At 27.2% G+C, this 20,529-nt stretch overlaps 1 protein-coding gene across 10 annotated transcripts in view; it reads right to left on the bottom strand.

Moving 5' to 3' along the window:
- Positions 1-9,842: 9,842 nt before the first annotated feature.
- Positions 9,843-20,529, bottom strand: part of LOC107443695 (LMBR1-like protein) — a 52,766-nt gene continuing 42,079 nt past the window's right edge. For 8 of the 10 annotated variants that reach the window (XM_071187921.1, XM_016057643.3, XM_016057641.3 and 5 more), the window contains 4 exons: positions 20,208-20,285; positions 16,243-16,316; positions 11,262-11,419; positions 9,896-11,180 (listed from right to left, as the gene is read on the bottom strand). In XM_071187921.1, coding sequence (XP_071044022.1) covers positions 10,984-11,180; positions 11,262-11,419; positions 16,243-16,316; positions 20,208-20,285 — 507 coding nt within the window. In that variant the 3' untranslated portion in view covers positions 9,896-10,983. Of the gene's footprint in view, positions 11,181-11,261; positions 11,420-16,242; positions 16,317-20,207; positions 20,286-20,529 lie in introns of all 10 variants that reach the window. The other 2 variants (XM_071187922.1, XM_016057645.3) reach the window with 1 other exon arrangement.

The raw sequence follows: 20,529 nt of genomic DNA on the forward strand, positions 1-20,529 counted from the left end.
AGTCAAAAATCATTAAAAAACATAAAATGACGATATAAAAAAACTATGCAAAGCCTTTTCCAAGAGCTCTTTTACCATTTATCAGCATCAAATAAAATTCAAAGTAGTTTTAATTAAGAATAAAATCTTATTAAAGAATGAATCCCTTCATTTTGTACTACTTGACCTGAATAATGTAGCATATTCAGTCATTCCCAATATTTATGTCGACTATACTTAGCATTTGATATTATAAACTGTTTGAAAATAAAAAGAATAAGCAATTTATTTAACGATTTATTAACTTACAACCTTGAATTCAGTTCGAAGTTCAACCAAGTTTTTTTCCAACACAGAAAATTAATTTTCTCTCACATATTTAACAGAAAAGAAAAGTCTAAATTTCTTTACAAAAGTGTCCAAATATGAGAGTTAAGGGGATAGATAACATTTTTAAAATAATAACATGCAACATATTTGCAATAATTTTAAAAAACATTTTAAATAAAAGACAATGCCTTACTTTAAATTTTTATTTTAAAGCTTGTAGGATAGTTATAGCATGTCATAACATTAAGAATTACATCAAAAAATGTTAAAATATATTTAATTATATGGAATAATTAAAATTTTGTTTATAGTTTATGACATATAACATACTACAACAAAAGAAAAATATGTAATTATGAATAAATAAAAGAGTTGTGCATAACAAAATACATAATCCATATCAAAATAATGTGTAAAACTAAAAACAAGTTTTTTTCACATTGAAAGACACAAATGCATATTTGGATGTAGTAGGAACAAATGTAACATTATGGATCAGTGGAAAATAATGCCTTTTTTGGAATAAATTCATTTAAAAGTAACAGTATTAAAGAAAAAATTAATTAAAATATTTACAATGTAAAAACAGCAACATATAAACTAAATTCTATGAAAGAAATTAATGACAAAATTATAATTTTCCTTGAATTTAAGTATTACGCCTAGAGATAGGGAATATAATTATAAGTTTATATAAGATATCAATGAGATTTTATTCTATAGCAACAAAACTCAATTAAAACAAAAATACTATTTTATATTTTTATTATATTTCTTATATGTATTAAATATATTAAATGAAAGTACAAATGTATGTATAATTTTCCAATTAACAAGAAGTTGAATTTAGAAATGTTTTAAAAGCTTTAATAGCAATTATCTTTTATTTGCCTTACATAGCAAAATATATCAGTTAAGTTTTCATATTGCGAGGATAAATATTACTAACATGGAAAAAGGGTAAACTGGATAAAAGCATAAAGTAATATAAGCCTAATGACCATGGCATTTTTATTTAATATGTTGAAATTGTTTAGGATTTTTTAAATGTTCACCAACTTCATTATCCTAATGTGTATAGAAAAATAAATCCCATCACAATTTTAATGGGTTTACATTTTAGAATAAAAATTTTTAGAAATCTTCTTTAAGAGCTTTTCAATGAACAAACCATTGAGTAGAGAGGAGTAGACATAATGTTTGGAAGGTGAAGCCATAACCTCATGGAGACCACTATAATGTGTGGTCCAAGACCAGAGTCAAACACTTTCCTTCTATCGTATTTGAAAGAGTTATTTTAAATCATAATTATACAAAATTGAAGTTTTCAGCATTATGAAAAACTGTGCTCAAAAAATCCTTTTTCTTCTTTATTGCAACATCAGTTTGATAATAATCCATTTGATTACCATTTTCAATATTTAATCAGAATGATCAGTCAAATTTATATGAAATATGGACTAAATTATTATTGCAAAAATTTCGCTACTGAACAATGAGTTTGAAAATTTTTAACTAAAACAATTCATTTTAAAAGACAATAAATTCACATTTTAATATTATTTTATTTTGATTAACCCCTTCTCTGTCGGCATCACATCTCATACATTCGGCGTTTCGTGCCCATATGGTAGGCAAAAACTGCGTCATTGGAATTGAATTCGTCGCTACTTACACGCTTTTGTAAATCCCACGATTATTTATGTATTTCAGAATATTGCTAAGAAATAGTGCTACCAGTCCCATTTTCTTCACAATTTTGGCAGTGAGATTTCCCGCCTTGAATTGAAGTCACAATCATTTTGTATTTTCTGAAATTTCGGCTTCATTAGTGTTACCATTGCATTTCAAAATAGTTTAATAGTTTTGTGATAAATATGATTTTCATGCTCTGATGTCCAAGACTGATTGTAAAGCTGTTTTAAAGGTTATATTGGAAAATTATTTTCTAAAACATTTTTTACCTAATTTTTATAATCGTTGTATGCAGATATTTATCTTAAACACCTCAAAGCAATAGAGTTAATGAATATGTTATCACATAATATTTTTTAAGTTATAACTTAGGTGCATTGCAGCGAAAACTAGAGATCAGTGGACAGGACATCACATATTTAACCACCAATAGGTCAAGCAAAAAACTGCTTGCTGTCAAAAATATTTCGCATTTTTAAATTTAGGATAGAACATATATTAGTTATCAGCAATTAAAAAATGCTTTTCCTGAGTAGGAAATACAAAAAAAAAAAATAATAAAAATACATATATATATATATATATACAACAGAGAAGGGTAAAAGCAATATTATGCCTTTTTAACAACAGTTACATATTAATTCAAAGGCTCTTTCATATTTGTGTTTTTCTTTTTTCAAACCAAGACTCCCAATCTTACGACTTTAACAAAAATAATAAATTAATTTAAATGTATTTTTTTCATAAAACTTTGATATCAACTTTATTTTGCACAATTATAAGTGAAATCTAAAAAAAAATTAAATAAACTCCCAAGTATCAACAATTATTTTTAAAAAAATGCTAGATGAAAGATATATAGCTTATTTTATGAATTTTAAATTTTATTAAAAACATTTTATGTGATATTGAAATCGTTCTGACAGCTCCTATCCAAAATGCTCATTAAATGATACTCTCACATTTTGATAGTTGTGTTAATAATAAACTTAAAAGTTTAAATAAAAATATACATAAATGAAATTCTTAATCACCTCAATAACATATTAATGCTAACGAAGTTAAAAAAAAAGATTCTCAAGTGGCTATCTACAGTAATTAACAGGTTTAAGCAAATTTAGAAACATTGCACATTTGATATTTAGTTTCATTATATAATTATTGAGTTTCGATAATACATTTTATTGCATCTCCTCCTACTCAAATCAATAAATAAATGCTTTTCCACCTAGCATTTTGATGGATTCAATGCCATCCACTCACTTAAGATGTTACGTTGACTCTTTACAATAAGACAAACTTATATTCTAAAATATAACAAAACTTAAAAATAATACTACATTACAAGTTGAAAGTAAAAACCATACATTCATATTTTAATTTTATTTTTAAAAAAAGAATTAACAGGAACACTGTTAAAAAGAAAACAATTATATAGCAGCAAAATTATAGCAAAAGTGCTCAACAAAATTTGTAAAAAAAACAATTAATAAAAATTTCACACTTTTTTGTTCACAATTTCTTATTTAGTTCGACATGGATAAAATTGAGCTCATTTTGTAATAAGTACACAGATTGCTATGGGTATATAATTTTAGTCACACACTAAATTAGTTTGAAGATCATATATTTATAAAACCAATCATTCAAGAAATGTTTAATAATAATACAGAACTATTTTCAAAACATTTTAGAATAGAAGTTTGGTTTGCTAGAAACTGAAAATGCTTATATTCCTAAATCAAGCGGAAAGTTGCCACTAATCCCTGTGGCAAAATCACTGTGACATTGTTACAAAACTTTACAGAGTTCTTTCAGAAAGATTTTTCTTTTGGGAGGACAAAATTTTTGATTTGCTTTCATGCAGAAATTTACACGTAAAACTTTAATTGTAAATATAAATAATCACTTTTTGAAGCGCTCAATTTATGTCGATATCGTAAATCCATTTTGATTGTATTTTCAGCAGTTATTAACATTTATTTTAATGTGACTTTCAGATATCCCAATATATTTCAGACGATATTTGAAATTCGAATAGCGCATTTTATCCTTTACTTCTTAAGGCAATGATTCGATCGATTTTCTTAGCAGTTATTGCTTTTGATTTCCACATAGTTTTTAAAACCCGATATTTTTTATACATTATTTATTACAACAATCAAACCTTGAAATGAAACATGCCTTTGAGTAACCCCTTTCTGAAGATTCCGATTCGCCTAATTTCGTTGTCAATCTATTTTTCGGTAATTACTGTTACAGATTTCATAATATTTAATTATTATTGTAATTTAATGATGATTTGCAAAATGCAATAAAGGAAATAATTAGTGCACTCCCCCCTTACAAAATGCAAGAATATCGCCCATAATACTAGAATTAAAAAAATATTACCTATTCAATAAAAAAATACTTTTTTTTTGTTCTTGTAAACACAGCGTTTTTGTAACCTTAAATTAGTAACATACATTTTTGTTATTGTTGAAAGTACTTGCAGAAAGATATTAGTGCTAGAGAGTTTTGTCTCAGAAATTCCGAAAAAATTCTGCCACAGGGCCACTAATAAGAAATGCAAGCAGAAAAATATATCAAATATATATAAGTAAAAACATACTTGATTTAATAAGTATTATAATTAAAAACTTGAAAAAGATAAAAATTTTCGATTTTGGAAAATTTTTAAAAAAATTTAAAAAAAAAAACATTGAAAACCAAGTTAATAGAATTAACGCTAAAAAGAGAAAAGTTTCATTTTAAGAACAAATTAAAAACATCTTGAAGAAAAAACCGCTTTCCCAACCTAGAAACATTCAACCAAATATAACAGAAGAAACAACCAGTTAATATATATCTATATATCTATATAATAAAACAATGCTCAAAAAAATAATGATGATGACATTTAAAAAAGGAAAATGAAGACAGCGAAAACATTATTAGCTTTATAGATCAGTTTAGAAAACCAGGGTTGTCGTGATTTAAAACATGATGAAAATCACGGTGATTTAAATTGTTTCATTTTTTTTTTAAATGACTGAACTTATTTTTTTTAAAAATCCTTGCTTTAATATTATTGATATTTTTAAAATAAATGGTTAAATTGAAAATATTTTTATACAATATTGCTCATAAATATGTTCTTTAAGTTTTGATATTTTTTAAGTCCGATTTCATTGATAATGTTTCTATTCAAAGAAATAATGAAACGGAATTATATTTCATAATAGAGTAATAAATAAAAGAGACCAAAAGTGGAAAAGAGTGATGCGAAACTTTCACATTATACTTTTCCATTAGCTGTATATAAAATAATTTATTGGTAATATACATATTTTAACTATACCAATTTAGTTTTATGCTTATTAAAATACAAGTGCTTTTACAACTAATTAAATATTTAGTTAAAATAAATCAATAATGAAGGAAGATCATAGAAACTTTTAATAAATTTTTTCATTAATGTCTTCTGATCTAAACTAATTTAGTTTACTCTTAATTGGATATAAAACTGACTGACTCCTTAGCTTTAAAATTTCAAGACGTTAGCTTGAAAAAAAAAACAAAGATTGTTTTATTCAATAATAAATTTCTTATATGAAAATAATAATTTTAGTTAGAAATATTTAATTATTTTAGCTATATTATTAGTATATTTTATGCTGCTTAATGTTAAAAAAAGCAAATAAATAAAATCACATTTAAATTTTTAAAAAATCCAATCTTAATAAAGCAAATCTAATTTTTTTATTCATTTAAAAAAAAAATTATGATTTTTGCCAGCCCTCAAAAAACTATGATAACAATATTTGCCTTATCTTGCTCCTGTTAATAAAATTTTAATAAAAATAAACCTTTTCAACCAGCATTCATCTGGATTAAAATAATTTGAAATCCAGTAAAAAATGTCTGGAACATTTTGCAAAAAATTTTCAATTTGAAATTTTTTAGAAAAATTTTAACATTTCAATTCTCCTACTTTCCGAATTGGTCTGAATATAAGAAACAATTAGCACTGTTTTAAAAGATGAGTAATCTAAATGTAAGAAAAAAAATTTTATCTTCCTCTCGAAATTTGTAAATTAACACATAAATAAAATTAGCATTTGACCTTTATCTTTTTCACAATTTAATTTCCTTTTCCTATGTAACAAAGTAATTTTTGACAACATTATTTGCTAGAAAAATGATGCATAGAGTTATAAAAAAAAACTCACCTGTGTACATTACTAATGCAAAAAAAGCTTAAAAGTTATAAAGTTCTGAAAAATACTTGAAAAAAAAAAACAAGGCATGCAAAATCTTTCATTTATATAATTAAAATGAATAATAATTTTAAAAAATATATAAATAATGGAATAAAAACTCAAGAAAATTTCAAAAGCAATCTAGAAGGTGACACCTCTATAATAATGTGCCATTCTTAGCAAAAATGATAAAGTATTAACTCACATTTAGTTTGAATAGATCAAAATTGTTGCTTTTCAGATCAAATCGAAATATACTAGATTAAAAAATTGTTCAAATCTCGTTTTTCTATCACACAAAAGTGAAATACTAAAAGCCACATTAGTAGTTAATTCCAACATACTCAACCTTATAAAAGTTACAAATCCTCACAACTTGATATATTTTAAATAAAAAAGCAGAATATATTAAGTTGAATAAATTTGAACTCTCAATTTAATAAAAAGAAAAGGGAAAAAACAAGTTGCTTAAACATTTCTAACATAATAAATTATAAATGCCAATCTTGTTCAATAAAAATAACAAAACAGTGAATGCATTACAAAATCCTTTATCACATCAAACTAACAGAACAAAAAAATACACTAGGAGATCTTATAAATTATGAAAACAAATACAAAATAGAAAAAAATAACATTTTACACATTAAAATATATTTTACACAGGAATAATAGAAGATAATATTTAATTGCAAAAATTATTAATTCATCAAATGAATAAATAAATGGAAATAAATAATACTGACTCTTTTAAATCAGTATAAGTGACTTTGGATATGAATCACATGACTAACTGTATTAATGCAAATGATTTGCAACACGAGTATATACATAGTGAATAACGAATGTCTTTTTTTTACAGTGAGATTGATATGTGTAAACTGTGACTATATAACACATATCAAAACAATCACAGCTTTGAAAGACCTGAAATTGTACTTTGACACTTAGAAAGCTCGTTTTATTACCCCTTATTACCAAGTCCTTTGAGCAATAGCAGAATAAGGAATGTAGACATTAATATAGATATAGAGAGTAAATATTTTGAAACTATACTAAAAAAATTTAACACATAACTGAAAAACACATTTTACGACAATAAATAAAGCATATTACTTAAATATATACTAGTTTACATATTTGGAACATAATCATATAGTTGCTACTCTGCAAATTCTTTATTAAACTATTTTTTATTTACTTAGTCTTTTTTTATGCTAAAATAAAATAAAAATATATTACATTTATAAAAATCAGAATAATTTTTTTCTTATAACTATTTTTAGCAAAAAAAGTAGAATGCCTTAAACCGATAAGTTTGTTTTCAGAACTTATTCTTGTATAACTCTGCTCATGATAAATTCTGATTTACACATACAAAATAAATTTCCCTAAAGTAGTCGTGAAGTAAAATTAGGAACAAAGTTATAGTAAGAGCAAATACTTATTTAAATGGTTAAAAAATAATTTACATTAAAACCATACTTAATAAAGTGAAAAGTTGAAATTTAAAAAATAATTACTAATTTTTGTATCAGTATGACAACCAAATAACCATTGAACAAAGTGTAAATTCATTTATTATACAGAATAAATAGAAAATAATATTTATTTTTATGTATAAAAAGTATATGTTGAGGGATGTATTTATAATCATAATGTCAAGTGAAATATAGTTCTGATGTTATAATAAAAGTAATTTCATATTTCAATAGCTAAAATATAATTTACACTAAAATTATATTTAGTTTAGAGAAAAACTGGAATTTTTAAAAATTCTACAAATTTTGTCAAACATATTCAATATGATCATCAGATGATCATTGAATTAAATGTAATTCATTTAGTTTAGTTTATTTAGTTATATTACAAAATGAATAGGAGTAAACATCAATATTTATGTATAAAAGTTGTATGTAAAAGGTATAAGTTCATAATGTATAAGAGAAAATAGATATATTTACATGTAAAGATTATGTTTGTAAAAAATCACAAGTTTAAAACTTTTAAAAAATATTTACTGATTTTTTTTCAAACAAAGTCAGCATAACAATTTAGTGTTTAATGTGTTATCACTTAAAAATGTAATTTAGCATGTAATAATCAACAAAATAAATTCTATCTTAACATTGGACTAAAATTATATTTAATAAAGTAAGGGAGCTAAAACTTGGGAAATATGTATAATATTTGTTAAATATAATCAGTATGGCAATGATATTAAAACTAAAAAGAATGAGATACTAAAATTATTTCAAAAAATATTTAACAGAAAAAGTTGTTACTACTTGATACATATGTAACGTAACTACTAACAAGTAAAAAATTTATATAAAATTGTAAAACTACTTTAATTATTACGCTTAGGTTTCATTCAAAAAATTTCATCTTTATTAATAAACTACACCAATAATTGTTTATTTGTGAGAAATGTTCAGGTAATACAATACAGAACCATTTATCCGGTATTCAGAAAACTGGGAAAAAATTTGTTTGGTTTTCCCGCCATTTTGAATTAGAATGAACGAGTAAAAAAGCAGAAATTTGACTCATCCTTGAAGTCGAGTAGAGAAAACTGCGTGCAGGGGGTGTATTTCTCCCCGTTTGTCAAGAGAAAACTTCAGTATTTTTTTCATGACCATGAAGATCGTTAGGGCGAGAGGGGGCCGGGAAGGGACAAATGTTTTATTCCATGTTTGAAGGAATTGTTTTTCTGATAAATTACCGTCAATCAAACATAAAGGATTGGCATGCTGATTTTGTTTTCTCTTTAATTTACGAGGAGGAGGAAATGCATTACACGTGCATATCACTGAACAGAGGACGAAAGAAAAATAATCCCTATAGTTTATTAAGAAAAAGTAAAAAAATTGGAATGCAAAATATTAATTTGAATACGAAAACGATTTAAATATGGCTATTTTTTATTTAATAATAAAGTACGAATATTGTTAAGCTGAATTTAATCATTTAAAAAATAATCAGAAGAATTTAGTAAATTGTAAGTCAGAGCATAAAGAGTAAATATTTTGAAANCTAGTGGGGGGGGGGGAAATACAAAAAATATCAAGTTTTTAACGGACTGCTACTAAAATTCATAATTCATTGAAATAAACTGAAAAATTTTTCAATATTGGTACAAATTAAATGAATCCAAATTTAAGTAGGTAGTTAGTTCTTTTAACGCATTATTTAAAAAAGTGGATTCAATAAGAAAAAAAATTTATAGCATTTAGTTAAAAATGAGACAAAGTTTTGCCACTCTTCATAAGAACATGATGCTTTAAAAATAAAAACGAAATAAAATAAAAAAAAAGTATGAATCTTTTTTGAAACTCGGATCCCGTTAAATTAAGAATCTGGAATGAAAATTCAGAAATTAAACAACAATATTGTTGGAAAGTAAAATGATGGATTCATAAGCCTCGGTTACTTTTAGGAAAAGCGAGATTTGGTGACTTTATTCTCCTCAAAAAATAAATATGTGAATTTCGTGTTTTTTTAAACTTGTTTTTCTTGTCTAAACTTGTAAATGCCTTTATTCCTTTAAATGTTATTTTTCAAACATTTTGTTTTAAAAATAAGAGAGCTTCATTTCTTTTCTTTTCCTATTTTAAATGTGTAACTTTTTATCATTGTAAGTTGGGTTTGATAAAACATTGATTAACGACACTTTTGGCTGATCCAGAAAACCAGGACCTCCGAGACAGCGATGGTTCCAAGCATCCCGGATAGTTGGTTCTTTACTGTAGTAGATATAAATATTTTCTCTTTTTTGGTAAGAGAAATACTTCATTAATCTAAAATTTAGAGTTACCACTATGAAATTAATCTTAGACACAATTATAAATCCCCCCATAAAGAAACTACTTCTTAGTCAAAGATAATTTATAATCATGAGCAGGATTAATGCTTAAATTTTATCTTTTCGAAAAACAATTAAAAGAACAAGGTTTTTGTTTATATTAAAACACTATAAAAATAACTTAATTAACTGCAACTATACATTTAACATAATAATGAATATAAACAAAGTAAACATTACATATCAATTTTTTTATCACAGCACTATAGGAGATAGATGGTTAAAGAGACTAAAAAAATTAATAACAAAATAGTGTGTCTGTTAATCAGGTTACCAGCAGGTTTTAAGCTAATTATGATACTAAAAACGAGATAAAATAAAGCAAAATTAAGGCTTCATAATATTGTGTAAATATTATTTAAATAATGTAACAATCAATCAGGAATAAATAATAAAAATATAATGGACATTTTCCTTGGACTAGAAAGTTTCGCGATGACATGGTTGAATAAAGTCTCAATACGAAATCAAAATAGTTTTTTCAGAAATACTGCAGAGTTAGCCAAAATAAACTTAAGCAATTTGAAGGAAAAAAAGCTATAACATGAAAAAATAACCACTATAGTCATTTAGTAAAAAACTTTGTACTTTAAAACATAAAATGTCTGTAGGTTTTTTTTCTCAAATTCTACTGTAATTGAACAACAACAAGAATAAACAAGTAAATATTATTTTAGCTCTATCATTTTTAGTCAAAAAGATATAGAATTATTTAGCCAAAAGAAATTTAATTTCTATTATCATTAACTCTTATATTCATAAAAAAAAGAATTTTTCCTTATAAATCTGTAATTGAGACGTTTTATAATAATTATAACTTAATGCAACACACTTATAATAGCAGGTAACCTGATTCAAATTACAGCATCATTATGGACAAGGACTCATCATGGGGCATATTTTGCGCACTCTATTATAAAGTTCTGCACGAACAGCAGCAGTTATCTGTGTTCCCAAACACAAAATAGCTGTTACAGAGAAAACAACATTATGAAACAGCACGATATAGAAGTTTCCCAACCAATTAATTCGTCCAAAATCACCCATAAGATCAAAATCTGTAAGACCTATTAAAAATAAAAATGAGTTCAGAATTTGAGCAAATAATGAATAATATTTATGTACATCAATTTAAATCTATTTCATACCTATACTTCGAGCCAATACTGGTAAAGCTGAACTTAATACCAACAATAAAGCACAGTTTCCCATGATCTGAGTCATAGATGTATTATAAATTTGTGGCCTCAAATAATGAAACAGAGGTAAAGAATATAAGCCAACAATAGATGCAGACCAAAGATATCTAATAATTAGGAAATCAAGAAAAACAATAGGACACACTCATGAATAACAAAAAATCATTTGAATTATTGTTAATAAATAAAAATAAAATCCAAATACATTTTTAAACCTTTTTTTTAAATAATGTTACATCTAAAACTTAGATGCTATAATCAAAATTATTATGATTTGATTATACATCACAAACAAAAATTATTGTTTATTGTAGTTGGAACTATTATTTTCATAAAACATAGAAACATTATATTTGTCTGTGAGCGAGTGTGAAGGTTAAGTAAAACCTACCGAACAAAACATAAAACTCAAAAATTCTGAACAAGGTGCCAAATTTCATTTTTGAATAATTCAATTCCTGTTATGACAACTTAAACTTTCTATCAATAATGAATTTGTTGGTAACTAGATGACTTTACACTCGATTGCCAATACACATGCAGTTAAAAAATTTCGTTTTGACATGCAAAAAAAAGGGATCCCTTCTCATCAAATTAAGGGGATAGCCATGATCTGGAAGATATGGTCCAAAAAGTTTTCTCAGGAAAGGGGTCCAAAACTTAAACCCCTTAATGTTAATTTGATTTTTTGTGTATTTCTTCTTTGTGAACTTTTTAAACAAATAGAAAAAATTTTGCACACAGTTATGAAGTGTGTTTGTCCAAAATAAATTTCATGTAAAAATTATATTTTTGTAAATATTTATTATTTTCTATTACAGGGGAAAGTCGCATTTCCGGAATCGGCGGGACTTCCCGAAGTCCGTATATTTGATTTTTCCGTATAATTGACCTCCAAGGTAAACAAAGCTTAAAATGATCTGAATCTAAGAAGAAGAAAATAAATAAACATTATTTTTCGGGCAATAATGATTTTGTATTAGAATATCTAATCAATCATAAACAAAATATTAGAAAAAAATAATTATTGCTATTTTAAATATAAATATAGAAAACAAAAAAAATTCAGTTATGAAAATATTAATTGCTCTCTCCGCCATTTTGAACTAGAACGAATCAAGCAAGAAGGGGAAATTTCCGTCATTCATTAAGGTGGGTATGTGTAGAAGAAAAATTCAATTCCTCCTTACTTGTTATTCAAGTTGAGGGCGGGGTAGTGACAAATTCTTATTTTCTCTCCCATCATTGGCTATCAAGAAAGCATAAAGGCGTGGCATGCTGATTGGGTTCTCTTTATTTTTTCTTGTGTTACTAAAGGGGATTCCCCCTCCACTTTAACATTTGCTGTGTTTACCCTTTTTCACAGTATTTCTTCTTCCCCTGACACTCAAATAAAAAGGTTCCAGGAAATGCCTATTTTACTAGCCAGCTGCATAGGAAAAAAGGGGGAGGGAGGGGACTCAGTTGTGCTCTTTTGAAAACAAATCTCCCCCTCCCCCCTTTTCTGCATTCCAGAGGAGGAGCGTCATGGTCATAGTAGATCTGCTGTTCTCTTTTCTGTTGATTTATGGGTTCAATGCATAGATCTCTAGAAGCTGAAAAGGGGAAAAACCTGTCAAGACTTCGTTTTTTTTCTTTTTTTTTAAAGGAGAGGGGAAGATAAAGAAATGTTTGTTTATTTTGATTGTTAAGAAGTGTCCGGGAAATCGACCCTTCCGGAAAAGGGACGTCCGGATATGGGACGTTACACTGTATTTTATTTAGTAATATTAGAAAATTTTTTAAATGTAAGGTATAAAATTTTTGCATCATTTTAAAGTACGTAATTTTAAATGGCAAAATATAAAATTTGACTAAAATCAGTTGAATAGTTCCTGAGAAATCGAATTTTAAATAACCAACTCTTTTAAAATTCAATTTCTCAGGAACCATTCAATCGATTTTGCTCAATTTTCGTATTTTGCCATACAAAATTACAAGCTTGCATACCTTACAACACTTAACCTTTAATACCTTACAATTATTATTATTTTACAAAAATACTACCCTTAATACCTTTTATACCTTACAATTCATTTTTTTAATTATTATTAAATAAAAAATATCATAAATATTCACAAAAATTTGTTTTTTGATTGGAATTATGTTTTGACAAACATATTTTATAATTGTGTGCAAAAAAACTTTAAATTTGCTTAAAAAGTTTTCAAGATATAGCGAAATACGCAAAAAGTTAAATTAACATTAAGGGGTCCTGACTTTGGACCCCTTTCCTGACTAAACCAGGGTTGCCACTCAAATCTGGAAAAAAAAATTCCTGTGTTTTCCCTGTAGATATTATGTGCAATATATTGTGGTGGTTGGTTGTGTCCAGGAGATGAATAGATTGAGTCTACAATTTAATTAGTATTTATTTAACATTTTAAGTATTAAGTATAAGAAGAGAAAATATGAAACACCATGCGCGTCATTCTACAATGGCAGTTAGGATTCTTCTGGTGAATGACAGAGACAGTTACTGATCGTAACTGTCGCGGTTACGATTAAGTTAAGTTCAGTCGCCGTAATGTTAAGCGGAAACAACAATTACTGTGCTCTTGTGTGATCCATATTGGGCTAACTATATTTATTAGTTTTAATTGCTAGAAAAAAGCACGACATACTTAAATAATGCTGTAGTAAATGAAATAGTAAGTATAGCTGAAATATCTTCCTTAAATATCCCATAGATTACGCTTTGAGTGGCCTCCATTTCTTAAAAATCAAAAATAACAAAAAAAATTCCCTGTATTTTCCCAGTTTGTGAAGAAAAAATCAAAATTCCCTGCATTTTCCCTGTTATTTTTGGTAATTTTTAAATTCCCTGTATTTTCCAGGCTTTCCCTGTTCTCCCTGTGGAGTGGCAACCCTGTAAACTATTTGGTCCATTATTTCCCAGATTGTGGCTAACCCCTATATTTTGGAGGTCAGAATTCCAAATCCGTCCAAACAAAAAAGGTATGTTTAGAGAAAGTACATTTTTGTATCTGATTTAGTAACTTAAGATATCATCTGCACTAATTAATTAGCGTATTTGAGATCACCCCCTTGAGCCATTGAGATAGAGTCCTAGAATGTGAAGATCCCATCATTAGATCAAAAATAGATTAGGACGGTGGTTCTTTTTTTTCAGTACTGTGCATGCATTTTTAATGGTAGGTAATTTAAATCTGCCGATTATATAATGCAGACTCATGAATTAATATAAAATCTTATTAGAGATTGGTAATTTGGCTCGATTTTAAGAAAGGATACAATACAGTAGAAGGTCGCGTATCCGGAATCGGTGGGACGTCAGAAAGACCGGATATTAGATTTTTCCGTATAATAGACCCCCAAGGTAAACAAAGTTTAAAACGATCTAATAAACAATCTGAATCTAAGAATCAAAAAATAAATAAACATTTTTCGGGCAATAATGTTTCAGTATTAGAATGATATCTAATCAATCAAAAACAAAATATTAGAAAAAATAATAATTACTGCTATTAAAAAAATAAATATTGAAAACGAAAAAAAAATTGACAGTTATAAAAATATTAATTGCTCTCTCCACCATTTTGAACTAGAACGATTCAAGCAAGAAGGGGAAATTCCCATCATTCATTAAGGTGGGTAGGTGGAGAAAAAAAATTCATTTCCTCCTTATTTGTCATTCAAGATGAGGACGGGGAAGTGACAAATTCTTATTTTCTCTCTGATCATTGGTTATCAATCAAGCATAAAGGCGCGGCATGTTGATTGGGTTCTCTTTATTTTTTCCCGTGTGACTGAAAGTGACTCCCCCTCCACGTTAACATTTGCTGCGTTTACTCTTTTTCACAGTATTTCTTCTTTCCCTAACACTCTAATAAAAAGGTTCCAGGAAATTCCTCTTTTACTAGCCAGCTGCATAGGAGAGAAGAGGGGAGGGAACTCAGTTGTGCTCTTTTGAAAACAAATCTCACCCCTTTCCTGCATTCTAGAGGAGGAGCATCACTAAGGGCAAGGTCTTGGTAGATCTTCTGTTCCCCTTTCTGTTGATTTATGGGTTCAATGCATAAATCACTAGAAGCTAGGCAAGGATGAAACGTGTCAAAAGACCCCCCTTTTTTTTTAGAGGGGAAAACAAAGAAATGTTTATTTTGATTGTTAAAATGTGTGCAGGAAATCGACCCTTTCGGAAAAGGGACGTCCGGATATGGGATGCTACACTTACTAATTAACATTAGGATACATATTCAAAAATTACTTAAAAAATCATAATGCTAATGTTTTTAGATCTGAAAATCAAACCAGTATTTTAATATTGATAAATTGTCTAAGTAAATTTTAAACTTTATATTAATTCTTAATATGAATTATTTCTACATAACACTTGGATAATGATAACATTCAACAACAGTAACTTTAACTCCGGTTCATCTCATTGAAAGGCGAACGCTCTATCCCCTGAGCCATCGCGGCTCAATACTCAAAGTTTCCTAATTTCAGTCAATTTCACGAAACTAAATAGAGCTGCTAGAAATACTATTGTTTTGTGCCTGCAATATAATTTGCCTTTGTTAGCCACTTTTAAGAACTAAAGGTGCTTCAAACACAATATTTTTACAGGCTTCTGAAAGAATAGAATTTGCACTGCCATCTGTTTCCTAGGACAGTGCTAAATATGTGATCTGAAATTAACTAAACTCACCATGACATTAGAGCCAAGAACACTTATAAATTTAACGAATAATTTAATAAAATAAATGCAACTTCACATTAATTCAACTAATTTAATAAAAATAATTTCAAAATTCATTTCATTTCTTGACAATTTCTTAATAAGTTCCAAAACATAAATGTAAATTAAAATTAAAGAATTACTTCGTTTTTCTTTAAACATTCAATAAAATTTTTCAAAGGATACAATATTAGTATGACTTCTACAAGAGCTCCGAAAGGACCAAATGTTGATAATGAAGTAGCACCCAAAGTTATATTCTGAAAGAATAAAGTAACACTAAAAAAATTATTTTGCATTAATCTCAATTTTAATTCTCTAAGGATTGTGTTGGATTAATATCCTGCTATGTCAACTATTCGGATTAACTTTTGTGATATAACATATATTTTCTCTACATATCATATTACCATTTCGTTATTCATTTCTACATTCAGCTTTACATTTGCTAAACCTTTTACATTCGTTAAACATTCAGTTTTACCTATAACAAAACCTATAGCATAAAAAAATATAAATATCAAGATAATCAACGTACAACATTAAGTCTACGTATGCATATATAGACTGTAGACATGTACATGGCGTAAAAAGAAAAAAATATCCACCTGAATAAAACTTATGCATTAAAGAATTAATGACACCAAATATGCTTTTTTTTTTCTTTTACAGATTTGGATTCCTAACCCTTGAGAAATAGGGGATAGACAAAAGTCACAAAAAATTTAGGTCATAATTAGAGTACAAGAAAGATATATATTTATGACAATATTCTGAAGAAAAAAAAATAAACAAAATAATTCACCACAAACAAGAGTAATTTACGATAACCATAACATGAATGATTGACAAATGTTCTCTGTTGCTTAGCAGCCAAGAGGTTAACCAAAAAATTATGTAAAAATAGAAGCTTTTGTTGGTTTAAATTTTTATGTTTAATGGGAATGGCTTATTAATAGTTGATGGAAAATATATTGCCCATTGTCTCGACATTTCTAAACAGCAGATATTTTTTAGGGTAATTTTCTGCCAAAAGGAGGCTCTTTTTAATGTCCTTTGAAAATAAAATTTTAATTAATTAAAAAATTATGATTTCCCACAAGTTCAGAATTTGAACATATAAAATTTTTATATCATTATTTGTGCTTTTTCAAAAGTAACATAGGGACAAAATATATTTCAGTGAAGATTATGGAGGGCCTGGGAGGGATGATTATAACTATAAACTATTATCTATTTTGAATTTTTTAACAGCTTATTTTGAGTCATTTTGCTGATAGCTTACTTTGAATCATTTTATAAAAGTTTTTTTTTTAATTTATAATCCTATTAAAATATCTATATTTATTTCTTATTTAAATCAGCATTACTTCATTCTATCCTTCAACCCACAGAGATAAAAGAGTCATTTAAAAAGAAGAAATATTTTAATTTATTAATTTTAAAAGCCATCTTGAATTCAGGAATCCCTTTTATGACACTAGTATATCTAATAGCCTAGCTACTACAACAATAGTGTCAGTACTGGAAGGCCATATTGGCCTTGTTTTAAATTATATCTTGCATGCAACAATAAATCAATTTTCTTTTTTTTAATACAACATAGCTTTTATTTATTGACTTTTTTAATTATGATTTAGATATAACCTTATGTGGGGATTTATTTAGCATACAGGAAAGATTCTAAGAAAACTTGTTATTTATACAATTCATTTTATTAAAATATTGATTAATTTAAAATAAAGTTCACACAAAATAAGGGGAATGGCTCTTAGATTGAAAATTAATAATTTTTATTTTGTCGTCAGTCACGTGATTGACAACTAGTAATTCGTTTTCGCAACTCATTACCTCCCCTCAACATCATCTTCATCAATTTTAAATATGCCCTTTTTTGCGTAATCGATAGGTTCATTTATTTCAAGTTTTAAATTTTGAACTTTTGAAAATTTAATACCATCAAAATCGTTTTCGTTTTCACTTTTGCTTTCAAAGTAGAAAAAAGAACCAGTTTTCTTTCTTCATAGGGGGGGGGGAAAGAAGGTGATAGAAGAATTCCTTCTCCTGCACGCCTTATCTATACAGCACTGATAAGAATGGCTGGAATTTCCTTATCAGCTATGTGCTTCGATTTACTCCCCACCCCCACCTCTTCATCCACTGCTTTGTTGTTTGACAAGAGTTGAGGTTTTGCGCTTTTACATTTAAGTTTTAATTTTAAGCATTTTTTTTTATTGATTTGGAACATTTTTCCGATGAACTGGAAGTACAAATCCAGATTTTAGAAGTCCAGATTTTCGAGGTCGTACTGTGTATATACAGTAGAGAACCATTTATCCGGTATCCAGATAACCGGGAAACCAGAAAACCGGGAAAAATTTTGCTCGAATTTCTCGCCATTTTAAACTAGAACGATTTTAAACTAGAACAAAAAAAGCGGAAATTGGACTCATCCTTGAAGTTGAGTAGAGGAAAATNTTGGAACATTTTTCCGATGAACTGGAAGTACAAATCCAGATTTTAGAAGTCCAGATTTTCGAGGTCGTACTGTGTATATATATGCATACTAATATCGGCAAATTAATTGCACTATTTTATAAAAAATATATATAACTTAATTTAGTATAAAAAATTTATGGTTCATACTTTGATTTTTTTTGCTCAATATTAAATTAAATAATAAAACATAATAATTAACTACTAAACATTATATTATGCAATTATCTTTGGAAAAACAAGTTTCATGAGTTGGTACAAAATTTGGTACAATGAGTTGCACAATAACCTTTAAAAATATGATCAGAAACACAAATAACGCTCCTTGCTCCTGTAAAAATGATCAAGGTGAGAGGGTAAATTTGATGGGACCCGTCAAATTCACCCTCTATTTTTTCATGGCAGTGATATTTCCGGGCTGGAATGTTCAAAATTAATGCATAAAAAAAAATGCTTATGCTTGAAATCATGCTTATTTCTTAATCTACAACAGATGGCAATACCAAACTGTTCGTTCAGAGATAGTTTATTTTAAAATAGACATCAGCACTTATATGACATGTATATTTGTGATTAACCAAAGATTAAAAATTAATATGTATTCGTTTGTACAGATGCTTCATTTGTACTTCATATTATGCAATCATTTAGTTTTATAGAATTTTCTTGAATAAAAAAAATAAGCACTTTTATGATCATTTTTGTAAAATTATATGACTGTTAATGAGTTAAGGAATCTAAACTTTCACACACTTTCCTGACTAATCTATTAGGGCCATAACTTTCAGATTGTAGATATTCCTCATATTTTGGGGGAAGAAAAAATTCAAATCCAGGGTAAAAAAAATCTATGCTTATTCCAAGAAAGTACATTTTTGTGTTTTATTTTTCAACTTAATTATTAATTAGAACCTATTAATTAGCATATCATCACTCACTGAACCCATCAAGATTGACATTTACTACAGGAAAATCTGATCATTGGAATAAAACTTATTCTGGGGAATATTGCTTTTTTTAGCGCACTGTAGATATCACATAACAAAAAATTAAGAAATCACTAACGGCCAATTTTCAATTCCGATATTTTTATATGAAACTATATTAATTTCATATTACACAAAAAATAATCTTACAAATTTCCTTGGACTTTTCCAGTCAACTCTTAAATTTAAATAATTCTTAATCTACTTCAAATTAATTAGATTTACATAAGCATATTCTATTGATATGACATACTTAGTACAGTAGGGAACCGATTATCCGGAATGATCGGGACCATCGCTATTCCGGATAACTGATTTTTCCAGTTTTCTGAATCGCTACAGAAAGCCGTTTTTTTATTGCCAAACTCAACTAAAACAAAAAATTTTTTGGAAATAATCTGAAAAAGAAGAAAAAACAATGAAGTAATACACTAATGATTATTTTCAAAATGATGGTAAGGTAAACATCTTTCAAAAAAGAAAGAAACATCCTGAAATCTTATGAGGGAAAAAAAAAACTTTTTTTAAATGGCGGGAAAATCTATCGAATTTCGTTCTGGGTTTTTGGTTTTCCGGTTTTCTGATTTCCGAATAACGGGCTCTGTACTGTACTAGTAGAAGCAACAATAATAGTTTATAAAGCATATCTTAAAAAATAAGTCTAATTACCTTAGGGGACGTGGGTAGAGATTTTATTCCAAAGCACAATTCCAGTATATTTTGAAAAACAATCAATACAGATAATGCCTAAAAAAAGATTTTTTTAGAAACTTATATAAATTTCTTGAATTTTATGAATCATTTCAGAAACAAACACCTATACATTTTGTAACAAATAAAGAGTGGCCATAATAAAAGAAGTGTTTAAAGGCTGATAACAAGAAAACTGCTGAATCAAACGTACAAATGAGGTTATTTGAAGTTCATCCTACATTACGGAAAAAACTTATTGCTTACAAGTGAATAGCATACAAGCACTTGATTTAAGAAG

Source organism: Parasteatoda tepidariorum, chromosome X1, assembly GCF_043381705.1.
Source record: "Parasteatoda tepidariorum isolate YZ-2023 chromosome X1, CAS_Ptep_4.0, whole genome shotgun sequence".
In the NCBI taxonomy this organism is placed as follows: Eukaryota; Metazoa; Arthropoda; class Arachnida; order Araneae; family Theridiidae; genus Parasteatoda; species Parasteatoda tepidariorum.